This window comes from Cavia porcellus, unplaced genomic scaffold (assembly GCF_034190915.1).
Source record: "Cavia porcellus strain 051 isolate PalLab524CR breed Dunkin Hartley unplaced genomic scaffold, mCavPor4.1 scaffold_13, whole genome shotgun sequence".
NCBI classification, from domain to species: Eukaryota; Metazoa; Chordata; class Mammalia; order Rodentia; family Caviidae; genus Cavia; species Cavia porcellus.
Window position 1 is genome coordinate 68,062,635 of NW_026947496.1, and position 19,582 is coordinate 68,082,216.

Consider the following 19,582-nt stretch of genomic DNA (forward strand, 5'->3'; position numbering starts at 1 on the left):
TTGTCTTCACAACAGTTGTCCATTCCATCAGATATGTTAAAATCAACTAAAACAAAACAGTAAAGCCAATCAAAACAGAACATTGAATAACGCCAGTCAAAATAAACAAAACAGTGAGAACAGTATTGGACTTCAAAAACAAGAGAGAAGGAAATCCCCCATATTTGCTATATTGCACACTGTTATCCTTCTAATAGATGCTCAGACTTCCGGCCCTAGGCCTGCGAAATTAATCAGACAGTATAAGCTTTCGGTGGTTTTTGGACCTTAGTTGCTATCATGTCAGCCCAGGCTCTCATTGGCTCATGGGAGGGGGTAATCTGGCTTTTTTCCTGGACTTTGAGTAGCTTACACAGTTTATTGGAAGGGCAAATTGATTTCTTCTTGATTTTGATATACTGCTTCCAGACCCAGCCTGGCTTCTCAGGATTCTTTTAAAAGGCAGTTGTGTATGTGCTTTCATGTATTGTTCTTTTTGGAAAATATTAACTATAGAAAGGTTTTGATAAATTAAGTATTCCTTTTAGCATCTGACATGAACAAATGTTGTTGCAGATAATTTCTTAAAAATGATAGGAAAAAAGGAGAGAAAGAAGACATTATAGACCAAGTGTAAGGCTCTTTGTTTCTTTTGATTGGTCTTCTCTTTCCCAAAGAGGACTACTATAATCACATCAGAAAGTATCTTTCCTGTCTGTCTCTGTTAAAAGTTCTAATACATATTTCAATCAGCAGTATTGCTTTATGGTTTTTTACACATTGTGTTCTAAGCGTTCTATTGGCATGGAGTGTAAGATAGCTAAAAGTACTGGGAAATTGCTAGAATAGTGTAGCTCATTGTGGCTAGGAAGGAGTTGGACATTGGGAGGATATGATGTGGAAAGAAAGTGGAGGCCAATCAGAAAGAATTTGTTTGATAAGTTTAAATTTGATTTTGAAAAGGACAGGGGAACCACTGAAAGGTCCATCTTTTATCACATTGAATTATAGTGTAATTATTTTTGTACTGTATGTGGAGTGGTGGTAGTAAACAAAGCTACTGTACATCTTTGTGACAGATAAGAGCTTGAATTAAGGCAGTGACAGTAAAAATAGAAAGTTTGGATGGAAATAATAGCAATGGAGTGGAAACTTAATGGGCACGAGATAGGTAAGGCAAGGCTTAGTGAGTGTGGAGGGAGGTATTTAAGAAGGGAAGGGGCCTTATGATTCTTCATTTCATATTTTTTAAAACTTACTTTAATTTTATTAGTTCATATTTATCATACGTATTAGTCACATTCATCATAGGGAATTTGTACCTGTACATAATTATTTTGATTCTTTTTTCCATTCCCTTCTCCTCCCTTCAACTTTTCTTCCCCTCCTTATTTACAAAAACTTTCTGTTTTTTCCTTCCATTCTTTTTTACTTTTTCCATTCCTTCCCTTTTCCTTTCTCCTTCCCTTGTTCCCCTTATGATTTAACCATATTCTTCCTACTTCCCAGTATCTATCCTATATTATATTTCTTGTTAATCCTTTGGTTTTCTCATATAAGCGAAACAATGTGATACTTAAACTTGTGGTCCAATTTATTTCACTTCAGATTATGATCTTTAGCTGCATCCATTTTCCAACAAATGACTGACGTTTTTCCTTCCTTTTGGTAGAATAGTATTCTAGTACTTATAAATACCACAATTTCTTTACCTCATTCATCTGTTGATGGGCATATGGGATGTTTCCAAGATTTAGCTATTATAAATTATGCTGCTGTAAACATGGGTAAGCATATATCACTCTGATCTGTTTTTAACTCAGGAGGTTACCTAGGAGGGGACCAGCTGGGTTAAATGCAACCTCTGGTTTTAGTTTTTCGAAGACTCTTCATACTGATATTCATAGTAAGTACACCAGTTTACAATCCTACTAGCAGTGGACAAGGATCCTTTTTTCCCTCACAACCCCATCAACATTTGTTACTTATTTCTTGTTAAAGCCCTACTTTCTGGAGTGAGCTAAAATATAGGTGTTGTTTTAATTTGCATATATATATATATATATATATATATATATTTTTTTTTTTTTTTTTTTTTTTTTGCCAATTTAGACAGTGTAGTGAAATTGGTACAAAACTTCAGAGCAGGTTACCAGGATAACAGTAATAGGTACCACAGTATATCTCGTTATCTTTGCAATAGTTGTTCTTTCAGTCAGGTATAGCAAAATAAAACGAAATACAGAACATTATAGAACTTATCCAAACAGAATATTGAATAGAGCAATAACATTAATCAGAATAAAGTAAAACAGTGGTAAAAATATTTCCCTTCAAAGAGAGTAGAAGGAAATCCCCTTATTTGCTATATTGCATATGGTCAATCTCCCAAGAGATGCTCAGATCTCTGGCTCCCATTTGCTAACAGGAAGGTGGGGGAGGTGGGATGTTTGATTCTCAGCCCATGCGCTGGTAGGCTCACTACCGCTTACCAGGGAGGGAGCTGGTTATTTGGTTTCCCAGGGCCCTAATTTCCAACATGGTGCAGATCTCAGGAGATGCTGGTGGTTCTCACCTTGGGGTAGCCCCAGCCAATTTGCATTTCTTGAGTGACCAGTTATGTTGAACATTTTTTTCATATATTTATTTGCTGCTTGTACTTTATTGGAGAGATGTCTATTCATTTCAAATGCCCATTTTTGGATTGAGCCTTTAAATTTGTGGGAGCCTGATTTTTTTTGAGTTCTTTATATATTCTAGGTGTTAGTTTTTCATCAAGGAATAAAATTTTTTCCCATTCTGTTGGTTGTCTCTTTACTCTGTTGGTGGTTTCTTTTGCTGGTTGTTGATTCTTTGTAGTATTTCCTGTGCAGTCAGTTTTGTTCATGAAGTCTTTGCCTATACTTGTGTCTAGACTATTGTATCTTCCAGCAAATTTTTAGTGTTTCATATTTAATGTTTAGATCTTTGATCCATTTTTATTTTAGTTTAGTGCATGGTTAGAAATATGGGTCAAGGCATGTGGAAATCCAGTTTTCTCAGCACTATTTACTGTGTGGCTCTCTTGCTTCCAGTGAAGGTATGTGGCTTCTTTCTCAAAGATAAGGCAGCTAAGAATGCTTGGAGTTGTTTCTGCATCTTCTGTCCTGTTCCACTGACCTTTGAGTCTGTGTTTTGTTTGTTGGATTGATAGATTTGGCAATACCATGCTGTTTTATTACAGTAGCTTTAAAGTATAACTTCAAATTGGGGATCATGATGACCTCTGCCTTGCTCTTGTTGCTCAGATCTGCCTTTGTTTTTCTAAGTCTTTTCTGGTTCTATATCAATTTTAGGATTATTTTCTCTAGTTTTGTAAGTTATAATAGTGATATTTTGATTGTGATTCCATTAAATCTGTATAACAGTTTTGGAAATATGGTTACTTTTACTAGAGTGATTCTGTCTATCCAAGAACAGAGTGCTTTTCACTTTCTAATGCAGTCTCCTCTTTCATTTCCTTTTTCAGAGTACTATAATTTTCAGTGTATAGGTATTTGACTGACTTTGTTAGATCTTAAATATTTCATTTTTCTTAATGCTATTATGAAACGTGTTGTCTCCCTAATTTTTCTCTCAAAGAGTTTATTATTTGTGTAAAGGAATGCTATTCATTTTTGAGTGTTGACTTTTTATCCTGTCATGCTGTCAAATTTGGTTGTCTCTCCCCCATCACTGAGGCTTTAACATGGGACCCCTGGAATGAAGTCAATACATAGCTACTCTGAGTACTGGGTTCATTTGGCCCCTCTCTAAATTAGTGTCCAACCAGGGACACTTAAGTCACTTGACCTGAAGTTCCTTGACCAGCTTTTGGAGCACACAGTATCCACTGCTCTGATCCACTGTTATGTTTCTCCCTGGAGACTTTTGGAGTCACCTGCTTTTACCATGTCTCTATGGAGATCTAATTTTCCTTTCTCATGCCACAAGCCAGGACTTGGGGAGAAATTGTAGGTTGCCCTTTCCTGTGTTGAGGTCTATCCCTTCACTTTCTTAAAGTTTTTCCTTCAGATCCTTCCTGTGTCCTGGAGATCCACCTCCCTCCCTCTTTTCTTCCCCAAGTTACTATTTTTCCAGTGTCTGGATTTCAAATCTTGGAGCAGTTTGCTGTTTATTGCTCTGCCATCTTTCTGGAATTCCTCATTTCATATTTTGGTTAGTGGGGCAGTTGATAGATAACTTAACGAGGAAGTTTAAGGGAAAGATCATAAATTAAGAACATACTGGTCTTAGGTTCTTGGGGGACATCTCCAATTTACAGTAGACAATTAAATCAGAACTGACTATGGGAGAAAAAAATGTGGTTTAGATATAAAGATTTGTAGAGGGAGCACCTATGGTGAAAAGAGCATGATGTCAAGCCTAGAGACTTTTCTGTATTAAAAATTGAAGACTCGCTGGACATGGTGGTACATGCCTATAATCCCAGTACTCAGAAAGCTGAGGCAAGATTATATGAGTTTGAGGCCAGCCTGGCTACAAGTAAGTCTAAGGGCAGCCTGAACTGCATAATGAGACCCTGTCTCAGAAAGACACCCCTCGCCCCCACAGATCTAGCAAAGAAGAATGTGCCCATAAAAGATTCTGAGGAATGAAGGTCAGAGAGTAAGGAAGGGATCCAAGAGGCACTATATTGCATAATGCCAAGAGGTGTGAGGCTGCAGAAGGAATGACTGGTTAGTAATGGTGAAAGTCTAGAAGGACAGATGAGATAAGAATAAAGAAATTCCATTGAGTTTGGTTCCATTAGAGGTGGAACCAATTGGTGACCTTTACATGAACAATTTTAGTTTAAGTTGGGTAGGAGCCAGATTATAATAATTTGGACAGAGAAGTGAGAGAGATACTGAGAACCTTTGCTTTAAGGAGAAGCAAGGTAGACTTCAGCTACTGTGGTGTATTTTCAAGAACGTGCAGTCATCACCTATTACCTAATCGCAGAACATTGCAGTAGCATACAAAGAACTCCCTTCTTAATTAACAGTGATGCCTCATCTCTACTGTTCCCTACATTTGGCAATCAAGTACTCTAATTCTGTCTCTCTGTGTTTGTCTATTCTGATCATTTCATATAGCTACAGCTATGCAACATGTGGCATTTAATAGCTAGCAAGCAAAATTTATCCATATTGTACCTTGTGTTAGTGTTTTTTATGACTGAATAATATTCCATTTTATCTATATTCCACACTTTGTTTATGCATTCATCAGTTGATGGTGATTTGGGTTGTTTCTACTTTGTATTTACTTGTGGTAGTGGGGATTGAACCAACGGCCTTGCACATACCACCAAACTACTTCCCTAGTCTTCTATTTCTTCTTTTTTGACTATTAGGAATAATGATGTTGTGAACATTTTATGTGGACATGTATTGTCATTTCTCTTACGTATGTATCTAGAGCTGATTATTGGGTTATATAACTCTGTTCAGATTTCTGAGTAACTACCACAATTTTTTCCAAAATAGTTATAGATTTTTACATTTCCAGTGGTAGTACATGAGCAGTGTTTTGATTTCTCTGTATTTTGCTGACAATTTTGCTAACTTTGGCTTAAATTGTTTATTATAACCATCAATAGCTGTAAAATGTTTACGTTCTCATTGGATCTGTTTTAGTGAATCTGAGAATTTTTGACGGAGTATTTCCATTGAACATTATCGAGCTTACCAGTGAAACCGACAATAGCAACATCAGTGCAAAACAGACCAAAGCAGAACCAGATGTGGTGGCATATGCCTAGTACTTGGGAAGCAGAGGCAAGAGGATTGCCTGTCAGGGCCACTTAGCAGATTTAAGGACAGGCTGCACTATGTACAGTGAGACCCTGTGTAAAAATCCAAAATGAAACACTAAACTTAAAACTTCTTTGTAACAAAAGTCCAAATAGTCCATGGAATATTCCATTTACTTCTGAAGGTTTTACCGTGCATCAGCCAGTTTTCTATTATTAAACTTAAATGACCTGTTGAAACAATGAGCTGTGAGGCCATTCTTCTACTACTGATTAAAATTGGGGTGCAGGTTATTAGGAGTAATCATTCAATGCTCTCTGAGTTTTCTGGGCAGAGTTGGTATCTTTGCTAGGTCCAACATCTTTCTTATCCACTGTTTCAGAGACACTCATAGCAGTTCTCTGTCGCATATCATAAATAGCAAAATGATCCAAAGAAAGGTTAGAGATGCTCTCGACACATATGGTCTTGTCAATATGTCTTATCAATGATAGCAACATTACCAGATTTTAGAAATTTAGGGCCATCCTTTAACTTTGTACAGTGATTTACAGTACAGTACAGTGATTTCTTTTCTGTTCACCCAGCAACCTTGAAAGCATTTTATGCTGTGTGGCAGGCAGGTCCCTGCAGGAGTACAGCTGGCATTGATTTGCCCTGGGTGGTTCAGGATAATCACCTGAGCAGTAAAGTCAACTGCTTCTATTGGTGGGCCATTTTTGTTGTCACCAGCAATGTTACAGCGTTTTGACAGACATCTTTCCTAGTAGGAGATTCACTCAAAGCTTCATAGTGCATTTATGCAGACTTAAGTTGTAACAAAAAATGATTAAAACAAAAGTGACTGCCATGTTGGATTTGAGCCTACAGTTTCTGCTAGAACATAGGGATTGTGCCATTATCTTCAATTTTATAGATATCCTGCAGACATAGATACAGAGGCTTGTCAGTTTTATGAGTGGTAGAATGTAATTCATAGCCTCAATCAGTGGGATTCCACTGGCCTGGCCATCTTTGCGGGTAATTTTCCACCCTTTGGACCAAAAGGCATGTTAATACTTGGCTCATAATTGGCACAAAAACTACTGTGTAGGGATTGCCACCAGTTTTACTAATGTGAATGCCGACATCCTTAACTATTTCCTTGTATTTGTATATTTTCTGGCTATTGAGTGGCTCAGTGGAGTTAGCTTTGTTAATACCAATAGTTACTTGTTTTACACTGTGTGTAAATGTTCATGGGACTGCCTCTGAGATAACCAGTTTTTACCAACACTAGCAACAACAAGCAGGATAGCATATTTAGCCTGAGATATGTAACTATAAGCATGTTTTTGATAAAGTTAATCTAGAACATCAGTGATAGTCACATAGTACTTGCTGGTCTCAAATTTCTGCAAAGTGAGTTGGAATCAGCTGTGACTCCTTGCTATTCTTGCTACTGGAGTTACTTCAGGCACCTGGTAGCAGTGTTAAGAAAGAGGCAGATGTACTAGTTTTACATCTTGATTCCCTGTTTTTAAAGCTTGTGGTTTAGTGGCTTTTCTTCCACACTCTCTAATAGAGCTAGCATCTGAATTTAGGAGAAAGTTGGTAAGTTAACAAAGAGAAGAGGGCCTGTGTGTTTTTGAAACCTAAATGTTTGCTTCCTTTTGTTGTGAAAGATGTTTTCTTAAAGAGCAGATTTTAGTGATCTATTGATTCAGTGACTGAGCAGATTTCAATTTAGGTTTTGTTAGAGATGTCATGTTTCAGTCTGGATTGTGCAGAATTTGCCACGTCCTAGAAGGATGAAATTGGGCTTTTTTTTTTTTTTTGGTGGGGAGCAAACCCAGGCTTTCTCATGCAGCTACATCCCCAGCCTATTTCACATTTTTTATTTTGAGACAGGGTCTTGCTAAGTTGGCCCAGGTGGTGTTCAAACTTGCAGTACTGCCTCAACAGTTTGTGCCTCTCTACTAGGCTGAAACTTAATTTTTAAATTAAGTTTTTAAGAGAGACGATAGGTACAAAGCTAATACACATGGAAATGAAAATTCTTAGTCATTGCTATGGCTATAAATTTTTAAAAGATTTGCAAGTTTTATTATTTTTGTAGTTTAAAAATGTATTTTCTGTATACTAAAGCACAGCTTAGCTTTGAAATCTTTTCCTATAAAATACAAACTCTAGTAGAAAGTAAAGTAATGTCTACAGGGATTAAAAAGGCAGATAACTTGAAGTAGAGGATAGGTTTTTTTTTTTTTTTTTGGTCTTTTTCCTTTTTATCGGTACCAGGGATCGAACTCACGACTGCCTGCTTACAAGGCAGGCGCTTATGCCGCTGAGCTAAATCCCCAGCCCTGAGGATAGGTTTTTAAAAGATAGAGACCAGGGGCTGGGGATTTAGCTCAGCGGCATAAGCACCTGCCTTGCAAGCAGGCGGTCGTGAGTTCGATCCCTGGTACCGAGAAAAATGAAAAAGACAAAAAAAAAAAAAAAAAAAAAAAGATAGAGACCAGTGTAGTATTCATGTGAAAATACCAGTTGCTCTGGAGAAGTGTGTAGTTATAGATTAAGGTCTATAGATTACAGGTTATTTTGTAGGTGATTTGCTACTAGTAAGCCCATGAAGCAGACTGGAAACTGACAGAATTAGGGTAAATAGGAGTTAACTCTTAAACCGTCTCCTTTTCTTGAAAGCCTGTGGTGACTATGCTGGGCAAAACTAACTTCTTTCTTCTGCATGCTTCCTTTCCTGTAAATGTTTGTGTTTGTCTCCCTCAATTTTGATTGTGAGTTGCTTTAGGGCCGAGATGTCATATCTTACTCTGTATTTCCAGCACCTTACATAGTTGCTTACACAGAGTAGATCCTTTTAAACATTGACTACAAATAGGACAACATAGAAAGAAGCAAGTACTATAGTTATCACAGGGGATAATCTGAATCAGAGTTAGGATGTGGCCAAGGGCAGAGGAAACCACTACAAAATAGAAACCAAAAAGAAGATACAATATTTAAGTTTCCTGTGGTATATCAGGTTAATTCCTTATCTCATTTCCTTGATACTCTGGCCCATTGCCTAAAATTCATTTGCTTGTTTAGCGGACACTGCAGCATAAAAATTATGGAGTGACAGAAGCATGACTCTTTATAGAATGTAATGAAGCCACAAGAGAAGTGTGGGTGTGGTGGTGAATCTGTGACACACATGTCACATCAGGCTGTTTGTATCATTGCAAACTCTAAAAGATTTGCTGTCACTGGTGTATACTGTTACTGGATGAAAGAGAGAAAGGGGGAAGTCTTTATAGAATGCGGTGTTGTATTTGAATTTGAGAGAAGTGAGAGCATGTCATCCAAGCAGATGATCTGTGTACAGAGGCTTATAGCAGAATTTGGTAGAGTCCAGGCACAGAGGGAGATGGTATACGTCTGGTTTATATAGAGCAGATTCTGGGAGATAAGGTGGTGGGCTGATTGTGAGTAATCTTGTTTCTGTTTTTGTCTCACTGTTGCCTTTTCTTTGTGCTGTTCCAAGAAACCTTTGCTTTAACCATAAGTAATGGGGAACCAGTGGAGGATTTTAGACAGCTGAGTGACATTATCAGACATTCATTTTGGAAGCCTAGTTTGTAGGTTTTAAAACTATGTAAAAATCAAATCATAGGACAGATTCTAAGCAAGACATATGGAGATAGGTAGATGGGTTGGAGGCAGTTGTAATAGTCTGAACAAGAGATGAAATATTCATATTGCATGAATCCAACTACTGTGTATGAAATGTCTACCATAAGCAAATTCATAGACATGTAAAGTAGATTAGTAGTTGCTAGGAGCTGGAGGGAAGGTGTAATAGGAAGTGACTACTAACAGATACAGGGTTGTTTTGAAGCTTAAATTAACAGTGATGGTTGTATATAATTGTGAATATAAAATTAACAACCACTGAATTTTATAATTAGTGAACTTGATACGTAAATTATATCTCAATTTAAGGAAAGAGAGGTAGGAAGAGAGGAGGGGAAGAGAGAAAGGGAGAGTGGGACAGAAACAGAAACAGAAGGAGAGAGAGAGAGAACCGGTAACAGTTTGACATACAGAGTGGTAAAGAATTGTCTTTGTCAATTCTGTTACTTGGATACTGAATATTGCTAACAATTACAGTAAAACTGCAGTTGGTTTTGAAGTTTCTAGTTTGACTAAATTGATAAGAGAAAAAAAATGCTGGAAAAAGTAAGTCTGGGAAGATTCGTAGTGTACTTTGTGAAGTACATGAAATGTGTAATCAAGCAAGCAGTTAAGGGTGGTGGCTCAGATTTGAAAAAAGATTTAGCAGTATATAGCGATTGCTCAAAGAAATCTGTCAGACTTGTTGATCTATATTTTGTCTCTTCAGCCTGTTTAGAAAGTAATGTCGTTTCTACTTTTTATCCTCAAATCTAGGGGGTATGCAGATTGTTACTGCTACTGTTTTTATTTTGTAAAGTTGAGTCTTATATTGCTTTTCAGGCAGAAGCAAGGCTAGCAGCAAAACGTGCTGCTCGGGCAGAAGCAAGAGATATACGCATGAGAGAACTGGAACGACAACAAAAAGAGGTAACGTAGGGAGAATAGTCCTAATTTCTTACTCATCCCCCTTCCCCGTCAATATTTGGTTAATGTAATTGGATGTGAATCTGGTTCTATTTGAAACAATGGGATATTCTAAACTGATGTATATATTTTAACAAATCATTTTGTGTTAGCAAAATAAATGCGATACTTGTTTTAAATAACATATATAGCTGTTATTATGTACATTGTTACTAGTTATTATGGTGTTATAAATGCTCATCTTATGTTACCTAACGTAGCTTTAGAGTTGAGAATTATTTAGTATAGACCTATATGTCCTGGAATTTGAATTACAGCGCCTATGTTACTGTCAAGTTATTCAAACTTATAATTCTGAAACATATTCATTCATGTAAGAAAATATAAAAAAAAAACTGTAAAATTGATAGGGCTCCAGCTTTTTGTTACAAAAACCATTATCCATCTGTAAGTTAAAAAAGTACTAGAAAGAAGTGATTGCCATCAAATACTTGGATTTGACTGTGGAGTTATGGTTGATTTAAAATTTTTCTTATGCTTTTTAATAGTTTACAAATGTTCAGTATAATTTTGTGTTTAGAATAAACACATACTGAAAAATCAGTATGGAGAGTCCTTAAAAAACTAAAACTAGAAATTTCATTTGAGCCACCTGTTCCCCTTCTAAATATCTTCCCCAAGGAGTTAAAGACACCATATTACAGTGGTACATGCATAACAATGTCTATAGTAGCACAGCTCATAATTGAAGGATTATGAAATACTAATTTTTATCCTTTTTTTCTGACATTGACTGGGCCCTAAAAATTTCCATAAAAATATTTTTTGATGCTGTGTTATACAAAGGGGGAAATGGTTGTATTAAGCACTAATACTGAATACTTTTCCTGGACTGAAATGTAACTAATACTATATACATTTTTTTATATTCCTAACGTTGTACTAGATTATACTAAGTAATAAGTGGGGGATTATTCTTAAGTGTACATTCTATTTATGGTTCTCTAGACTGCAAAGAGCCATGTATCTTTTTATTATTGAACAAATTTAGTAATTTCCTGTGTTTCAAATGTCTAAGTCAGCAATTATTGTTCTTTAGAGAGAGTATATGTAATTTATTTAAGAATTTTGGAGATTGCAATGTGTGGAAAACTATTTAGTTTATGAAACTTCTGCATTTGTAGCACTCTCATCATCCCTTTGACCAGAAATGGGGACAAATTCACAAGTGGCTGGTAGGCCAGGATTGCCTGTCCTGCATGTTGTGATAGCTTGTTGAAATAATGCAATCTTGAAGTAAAACATTGACTAATAGTTTGCAAAGTCTTAAAAGTGTTTGGCCTTTGTGAACCTAAGGATCAGAGAGACTGTATTTTGTTGGTGGTGGATCACATGTATACGTATAGTCCAGCCATTTTCTGTTGTAGTCAGTAGCTTTGCTTTCATCACATGAATGCCTCTATTCAAGAATGATTTCATAAACAAATGTGTTTTTTCTTTTTATGGCTTTGTTCTTTTTTTTTCTTTCCTCAAATTCCTCCTTCCTCTGCTCCTTCCCTCTTTAAAAAATTAAGTTCATAGAGTCTTCATGGAGATATGACTGAAGCCATTCCTCTGTTCCCTCTGAAAATTACTTTTAGTATTCTCTCTGAGCTCCTTTTCATGTCCTTTACCACCACTCTAAAATTTGTTAGTTACAATAGCAAATTGTAAACCAGAATGTTAGTTATTATGAATGACTCCTACATTTTTCCAAGGTTAGTAAATTCATCAGCTGTCTACTTTTGTAGCACTTCTTAACTTGATACATGAGGAAGCTTGGGGGCTAGATTATGAAGCTTGAAAATCTCATGCAAACTTCTGAATGTATTGTGTGTTTATAGGAAATGATCATTGGTATTTTAAATTTTATTTTCAAGTCTGTGATTTATAAATGGTTAATAACTGCTATATCATTGCTGATAAAAAAGGAACTTTCATAAGAAATACTTTCAGTAGTAGCATTTTAAGGTTTAGCCATAATTAAAATATTTGTTACTGTGATGATCTTTGAATTTAAAACTTCTCATTCTCATTTTGATACCATTTTAGAAAAGAAAGAAAAAAGACATTAAGTAACTTAAAAGTAAGGGACTCCTCATGTATGTTTTTGTTATTTTGTAATAGACTAGCCTTTATAACTGACAGCTAGCCTAATTAATTTCCTGGACTATATCTTTATGTAGCTTGGTTAGTGTTAGTTGGTGCATTAAAATTATTTTGTATGAATAAAAGAAATCACAAAGTTCCTATAGATACATTTAATCATACATTGTAATTTTAAAATTAAAATGCCTAAAATTTATTGCTGATATCTTAGGACATACCAGAAAACATTAAATAAAAAAAAGCATTAATGAAGAGTCTTCTTTAGGGCCATGGAAGTAGCTCAATGGCTCAGTTCCTGCTTGGCAAGTGCAAGGTCCTGAATTTGATTCCTGGTACCCACCCCAAAAAGGTCTTACCTTTCCTATGTTCAGGGACCCTTGTGTGTGTGTTATTTTTTCTAGTTGCTGCACAAAATACCCAACACCCAAAGTTAAAGGAGAAAAGTTTATTGTAGCTTACACTATGTGGAGGTTTCAGTTTAATAGTTGGCTGGCTGCAAGGCAGGGTGGCATAGCAGAGGGACCTTGCAGAGGAGAAACAGTTCCTGACAGGCAGGAAGACAGCAAGCAGTGAAGTAGAAAACAGCGAGCGACCACAGCAGCCCCCTTTCTGTCCCTTGTATTCTTGACAGAGTACATGCCCTTAGGGTGGTTAGTACTCACATCCAGGGTGGGATTTCCTATAGTCCACACCCAGAACTATGCCGAACAATTTTTTTTTTTCTTTTTTAAGAGCAGGATATATTTATTGGGAGAAAGAAAGCTGTCCTAGAGAGAGACAGAAGGGATCCCGAGTAGGTTGCCCCTAATCACACATTGTTAACTCCAGCGTCATACACTTATCCCAGGATCACACACTCTAGATCAGACTATCTCTGAAAAACCTCCCTTATGACTGTGAGACTTTGGCTTTTGTTTGTTTGGTCTTTTTCTTTTTTTATCGGTACCAGGGATCGAACTCACAACCACACACTTGCAAGGCAGGTGTTTATGCCGCTGAGCTAAATCTCCAGCCCTAAAATTGCATTGGCTTTTTTTTTTTTTTTGGACTCAGACTTTGGAGATACATCTAGATACAAGCCGTAACAGTCATGAAAATAAATAATTTAGAAAACAGTTCTGTGATATGTGTGTAGTTTCATCAATAAGAGTAATGATGGGAAATACTAGTCGGAAGGGGAGCATTTTTTGTCATGGTATAACTTTATTTTTTTGGTACTGGGGATTGAATTTGTGACCTAGTGCTTGCCAGGCAGGTACTTGTGCTGCTGAGCTAAATTCCTAGCCCCGGGGGAGCATTTTGGTAAGAGCTTAGAATACAAGTTGGGTATTAAAATGGTCCCATTTTAGGAACTTGTAGATTCTTAATCCTATGCTGTACCTTTCTTTACTGTGAAATGAAGAAATTAGATCTATGGACCCTTGATGCTCTTACAAAGTAATTATAAAGTTACTAACAGGGTCTTTTTACAAAGATTTCCTTTTGTTTATCTCACATTTGTCGCTATGTAAAAAGTTCTCAGTATAGGAGAGATCATTAAAACTATCCAAAATGCTCCTTCACCTTTCTACATAAGAGTGATGCTACTTGGCAGACTTTTAGTAGGATATGTACTTAGAACATTTTTGTGTAATAGAAATTTACAGTTTTACTTGCACATTTCTCAGATAGGTTTAGAGAAATATGTCCTGTACGTTAGCAGTTAACCTTGTGTTGGTAATTCAGTGTAGACTGAAAAATGAAATGTAATTTAAGATTTCGTGTTTCAGTTGCACTTCCAGCATTTCAAGTACCCAGTAGCCCCATGTGGTACATGGGTTATCATATTGAGAGCACAGATTAATAAAACATTTCCATTGTTACAGAAAATACTATTGAATAGTACTTAGTTTATGAGTATGAAATAAAGTGTATTCTGTGTTCAAATTGCTATATGTGGGATTTACATTTTATTCTGTAATCTTTTAAAGTCTTTGTAGGCCACATTTCAAATGGAACTAAAAAGAAAAGCTGCTGCAGTATAGAGGTGTATCAGTATTTAAGGTGTTTTAGAATTTTTAAATCATAGACATACTAGAAAATAAATATGAGTTCATCAGTCTGCCATATCTTTGATAAGATGTACTTTTAGATGGAATTTTTTTTTTAGAAATGCTCTTTTGTGGTTGGTAGAAAGGAAAGAAAGGATAACATAAATGGAAGGTTGGGCATTGAACCTTGAATGTCACCCCAGGACATGGCGAATATAGAATTAACTCACCTCTGTAGTGCTTTAAAAACTAATTAGGCTATCTAATCTAGAATTAGTTGCCATTTTAACTGTATGTTGGGTTAACACATATGCCCCCAAAGTTTTGTGACGTTACTATATAAAGGATGAAGATTTATGCTTACTGTAAATGTTTTCTTTTCCTTTCACCAAGAACTCAAATAAACCTTGTGTGTTGTTAATATAAAGAACCACTTACACTTAGAAGAAAGTTTACAAATATTTTAGAGTTGGTAAAGTTAAAACACCTGATAGAATCATTAAATCATAGCAATGGTTAGAAACAGATTTTAGGACAGATTTGATCAAATGCAGCAGTGTACAAAGCAGATGTTAACCAGTAATTAAAAAATATATACTTAAAGTTCATAACAAAAACAGGACATCAAAGTAGTGGTTTGGTTGAATTACTGGTTCTATTTTGAAATGGTCAGATAGTGCCTGTTTGTTTCACCTATGTACGGATCATGCTGGATTACCAAGGAATGTTGTAACATTGATTCATTTGAAAAAATAGCATTGATGTTGATAGCAGTGAAATCAGACATTATGTGTAGATTCTTAGTCAATTTAAATTACTTTAATACTTTGAACTTTGCGATTCTGAAAGATATTCCTTATAGTTGAGAGGATTATATGCTATGGATTAAGCCTGTGATTTCACATGACTCAGGTTTTAATGCTTCATTGCTAATGGCTGAAAGTGCAAAAGGTTAGAATTGCATGTAGTTTAGTCAACTGTTAGGCTGTTTGGTCAGTCTTGGTTTTACAAACTTAAGGCAGGACTCTTGATAACTTTACCAACTCTAAAATATTTGTATACTTTCCTCTAAGTGTAAGTGATTCTTTATGTTAACAACACACAGTCAGGGTCTGTTTGAGTTCTTTCCAACTGGAGTGGTGAAAGGAAAAGAAAACTTATTTACAGTGAGCACAAAATTTTCATCATCATCATCATCATCGTCGTCGTCATTTTGAGAGAGAGGAGCCCAGGCTTTCCTTGAACTTGAGGAATCTTCCTGCTGCAGCCTCCTAATTACTGAAAATTATAGCTCAAGTGTTTTTAAAAGCCATATGTAATCTCTTTAAAATATATCTGTGATAAGCATTTCTTTCTATCTTGCGTAAACTAACATTTCTAATGAGGAAGATACTCCCTTTACTGCTGAGCTCAACATCTGCTAGTTAATTATACTTGCTTATTTTTATCTTAATATTTTGAGCTTTCTTGGTCAAATATACTTAGCAACCTAGAAGTTGTCAGACATTTGTATGACTGATAAAGTAAAAACAGTGCCAAGATTGTTTCTGTTTTCTTTCAAGAAAAGTGTTTTGTGTCCCTAAGCTCAGCTTTTGAAGCTAGATTATCCAAACCTGCTTGCTGTAAGACTTTGATGTGCTGTTAATGTTTTTTGCTCTGTTGTTCCAATAAATGCCTGTCTATTCAGTAATTGACTTACATTACATTTTCCTTTCCCAGGAAGATTCAGAAAGGGCCAGGTATTCCCACCAGTCCAGTCATCTTCGTCCTTATCTGGTTTGTAATAACCTATAAACTTGCCTCTGATATTTTTGTCTGTTAACTTAATTTAGTCACTCATAGACTTTCACTATTTTTGTTTTTATAAGGAGGCTGAGAATACAATGTCCCTTCGGAGTCGTGGCAGTCACAGGGTTTGTATGTTAAGTTCTTTGTGTACTGCAAATAGCAAAGGTTTTGAGTGTGAGCTTTCTTCATTAACAGCAATTATCAACAGTCTGATAATGTTCATTTATGCCATTGCCTTTAAAATAAAAAATATTGGCAAAATTCTTTCATCATAAAGTGACACTTTCAAATTATTGCTGTAGGTAAACAAATTCTAAAATCAGTTTCACCTAATACATGCCTAATTTTTCTTGTAGAACAACCTTTGATTTCAAAAAAGTGTAAGGTTGATTTTATAGAGTAATATCTGCTTGTTTCTAATAATATCGGCGGTTTTTAGGTGTCACATATTTTTATGTCTTAAAGAAATTTTAAAATAGAAAATAGCTAAAATTTTCCCTCCTGATTACAATTTTATTACATGGAAAGACAGAGCTATTGATTTTAAAAAAATATGTGCTTGTCACCTGTGTAGGAATTACCATGGTTTAACTTTTTGATTAACATTTTATAGAATGTCGTACAGTTTTTGCATAGATTGTTGTAAATCAAGATAAATGAAAATTTCCTTAAAGGCTTGCATGTTGTGCTAAACACAGATCTGTCTTTTCTTAAAGAATTGTGCTTTAAACTTTCAAAACATACTTCTAATTCTCACTGGGATAATGCTTTATATATATTTATATCTATATATTTTTCATCTGTAAAATAATCTTGTGTGTTAAGGTCTGTATTTGTTAATTTAACCAAACTGATTTTCTTCTTATCTGCACTGTTTATAGAATATACTATAATAACCTCAGTATGTTCTGGCATACTAGCTATTGATATGTTTGTGTTCATAAATAGTTCATCATATTGTTTTGTTTCCATTTGGTGATTGTAATCTACTGTGTTTTAAAAAGTAAGTTTGTAAACTTTTTTTAAAATCATAAATATTTTGGTTGCTTACAAACTCAATTTTTAAGATTTCCTTTATGGAAATCTCAGATAATCAGTGGATTATGTAATATGTGATTTTTCAGAAGAATAACATACAAATTTGTCTTGTTTCCCCGGGAGATACTTGATTTTTCTTTTTAAGTACTTTATTTGTTTGCTCGTTTTTTTTTTTTTTTTTAAACTTTTTATCGGGGGCTGGGGATTTAGCTCAGCGGCATAAGCGCCTGCCTTGTAAGCAGGCAGTTGTGAGTTCGATCCCTGGTACCGATAAAAACGAAAAAGACAAAAAAAAAAAACAACAAAACAAATAAACTTTTTATCGGTACTAGGGATCGAACTCACGACCGCCTGCTTGCAAGGCAGGTGCTTATGCCGCTGAGCTAAATCCCCAGCCCCTTTTTTAAGTACTTTAAAAAGAACCATACAGCAAGCTTCTTTGAGTGCTAAACAAGTTTCTTTAAGTTATAATAGCAAGGTTGGAAATACATGTTTGTGCCAATACTGTTCTGAGTTTCCTTCCTTTGATAAATCATATACTTTTAAGCAACATACATACCAACTTTTACTTAGTAAGGTTGGTTCTTTTGATTTTATCCAGAAGTTTTAGTAGCAATTGGTATGTCCAAAATGTGAATTTGCCTAGTAGATAGGTTATGAGCAGGTTTTAACTTTGTTTTGTGTGTATGTATGTGTGGTCCTGAGGACTGAACCCAGGGCTTCATATGCTGTAGGAAAGAATTCTACTGCTGAGTCCTGCACTAAGCCTAGTCTTCAGTTTTTGTTTTTAAATTGGTACCAGGGATTGAACTCACGACTGCCTGCTTGCAGGGCAGGCACTTATGCCACTGAGCTAAATCCCCAACCCCTAATCTTCAGTTTTTAAAACCAGTTGAATTTAGCATTATATTTTGGAAAAAGAAAATTAAAACAATTTAGCTTGTTAAAACTTACTCCTTTGTTGCTGTACAGAGATTGAGAAGATATATGACTCTTTTCTTCTGTGAACTTATATTTTTGAGAGGATAATTTATATGCTAGCATGTGTGACTTGAGTAGTAATGTGTTTTGTTTATGCATGTATATACTTACTAATGGTGTAAAATGTATTTAGTGTATGCGTGTATTTTACCCGTGTAATAATAATCTTTATTGTTTGCTTTTTTCATTAGTTGTAGAGTAAGAAAAACACAAATGCAGATCTTTTGCTGTGATACTTCATGGCATTTAATGCAATCAGATTTTCAGTGAAATTATACCAGTGGTAAAATTATATGACTTAGCCTTATCCACTATATGAAATAATGGTTTTTGAAGTTTCTGCATTTGTTTTATGAAAAAGCATCTTGAGCATGAACAGCAAGTCTTTATTGTATCTAAGTCATTAATGCCTTATTAGGTCTAGAATGTATGATCTGATCATACACTATTTTAAGCTTTTAAAATTGTGTTCTTGACATCAAGAAATGCCACATGGTCTTGTATGCACATGTAGATTCCTGAGCATATATTACTATATGCATATATATGTATATATATATAAAATATTATTGAAGCAAAAGTTCCACAAAATAACATTAACTCTTACTGTGCACAACACTCTAATATTTTATTTTCTACTTTATTTTTTAAAATGCTGATTAAACCCACTGTTGCTATAAATGAGTTGTAACCCTCAAGAAAATACTGTTTTGGATCAAGTTTTTGAACAGCATTCCCTAAATTCTAAAGGGATGTAAGAGTTGTAAAAGAAAGATATTTTCACCAATTAGTATTTATACTACCATTGACATTCTGGGTAAGATTACCAGCGATGCTAGAAAATCACGAATCTGTATAGTTACTATTTAATTCATTGTTTTGCACATGTAAATGATGTCACACCTATTTTATTTTTTAAAAGAAACCTGATATGAAATATATATTGTCTGGTTTTATGAATTTTAGGTGTTTTTATTTGCCTTTTGTTTATTGTCACAGTTGTATGTGTACTATGCACTCCACATTTTGTTCCAAACACTTTCTCATTTTGTTTAGCATTTTCTTGAGGAAAATTTTCAGATATATTTTCACGTTGATCCAAGGAAATTTCTCCCATTTTGATGCTGTAATTATTCTTTTGTAATATAAACATGATCATGTTAGGTTTTTTTTTTTTTCGTGACACTGGATGTTTGCTCTTTTATAAACAAAATTTGCTCTTTTATAAACAATGGGAAGGATGGTAAAAGTTACAGTAACACA

The 19,582-nt window shown here is 35.2% G+C and overlaps 1 protein-coding gene across 29 annotated transcripts in view; it reads left to right on the forward strand.

The window, feature by feature from the left end:
• Lrrfip2 (LRR binding FLII interacting protein 2) overlaps positions 1–19,582 on the forward strand; it is a 111,884-nt gene that overhangs the window by 39,243 nt on the left and 53,059 nt on the right. For 16 of the 29 annotated variants that reach the window (XM_063260341.1, XM_013156291.3, XM_013156292.3 and 13 more), the window contains 4 exons: positions 10,251–10,337; positions 11,519–11,569; positions 16,232–16,288; positions 16,381–16,425. In XM_063260341.1, the coding sequence (XP_063116411.1) occupies positions 10,251–10,337; positions 11,519–11,569; positions 16,232–16,288; positions 16,381–16,425 (240 nt within the window). The remainder of the gene's footprint in view (positions 1–10,250; positions 10,338–11,518; positions 11,570–16,231; positions 16,289–16,380; positions 16,426–19,582) is intronic. The other 13 variants (XM_063260349.1, XM_023566597.2, XM_023566599.2 and 10 more) reach the window with 2 other exon arrangements.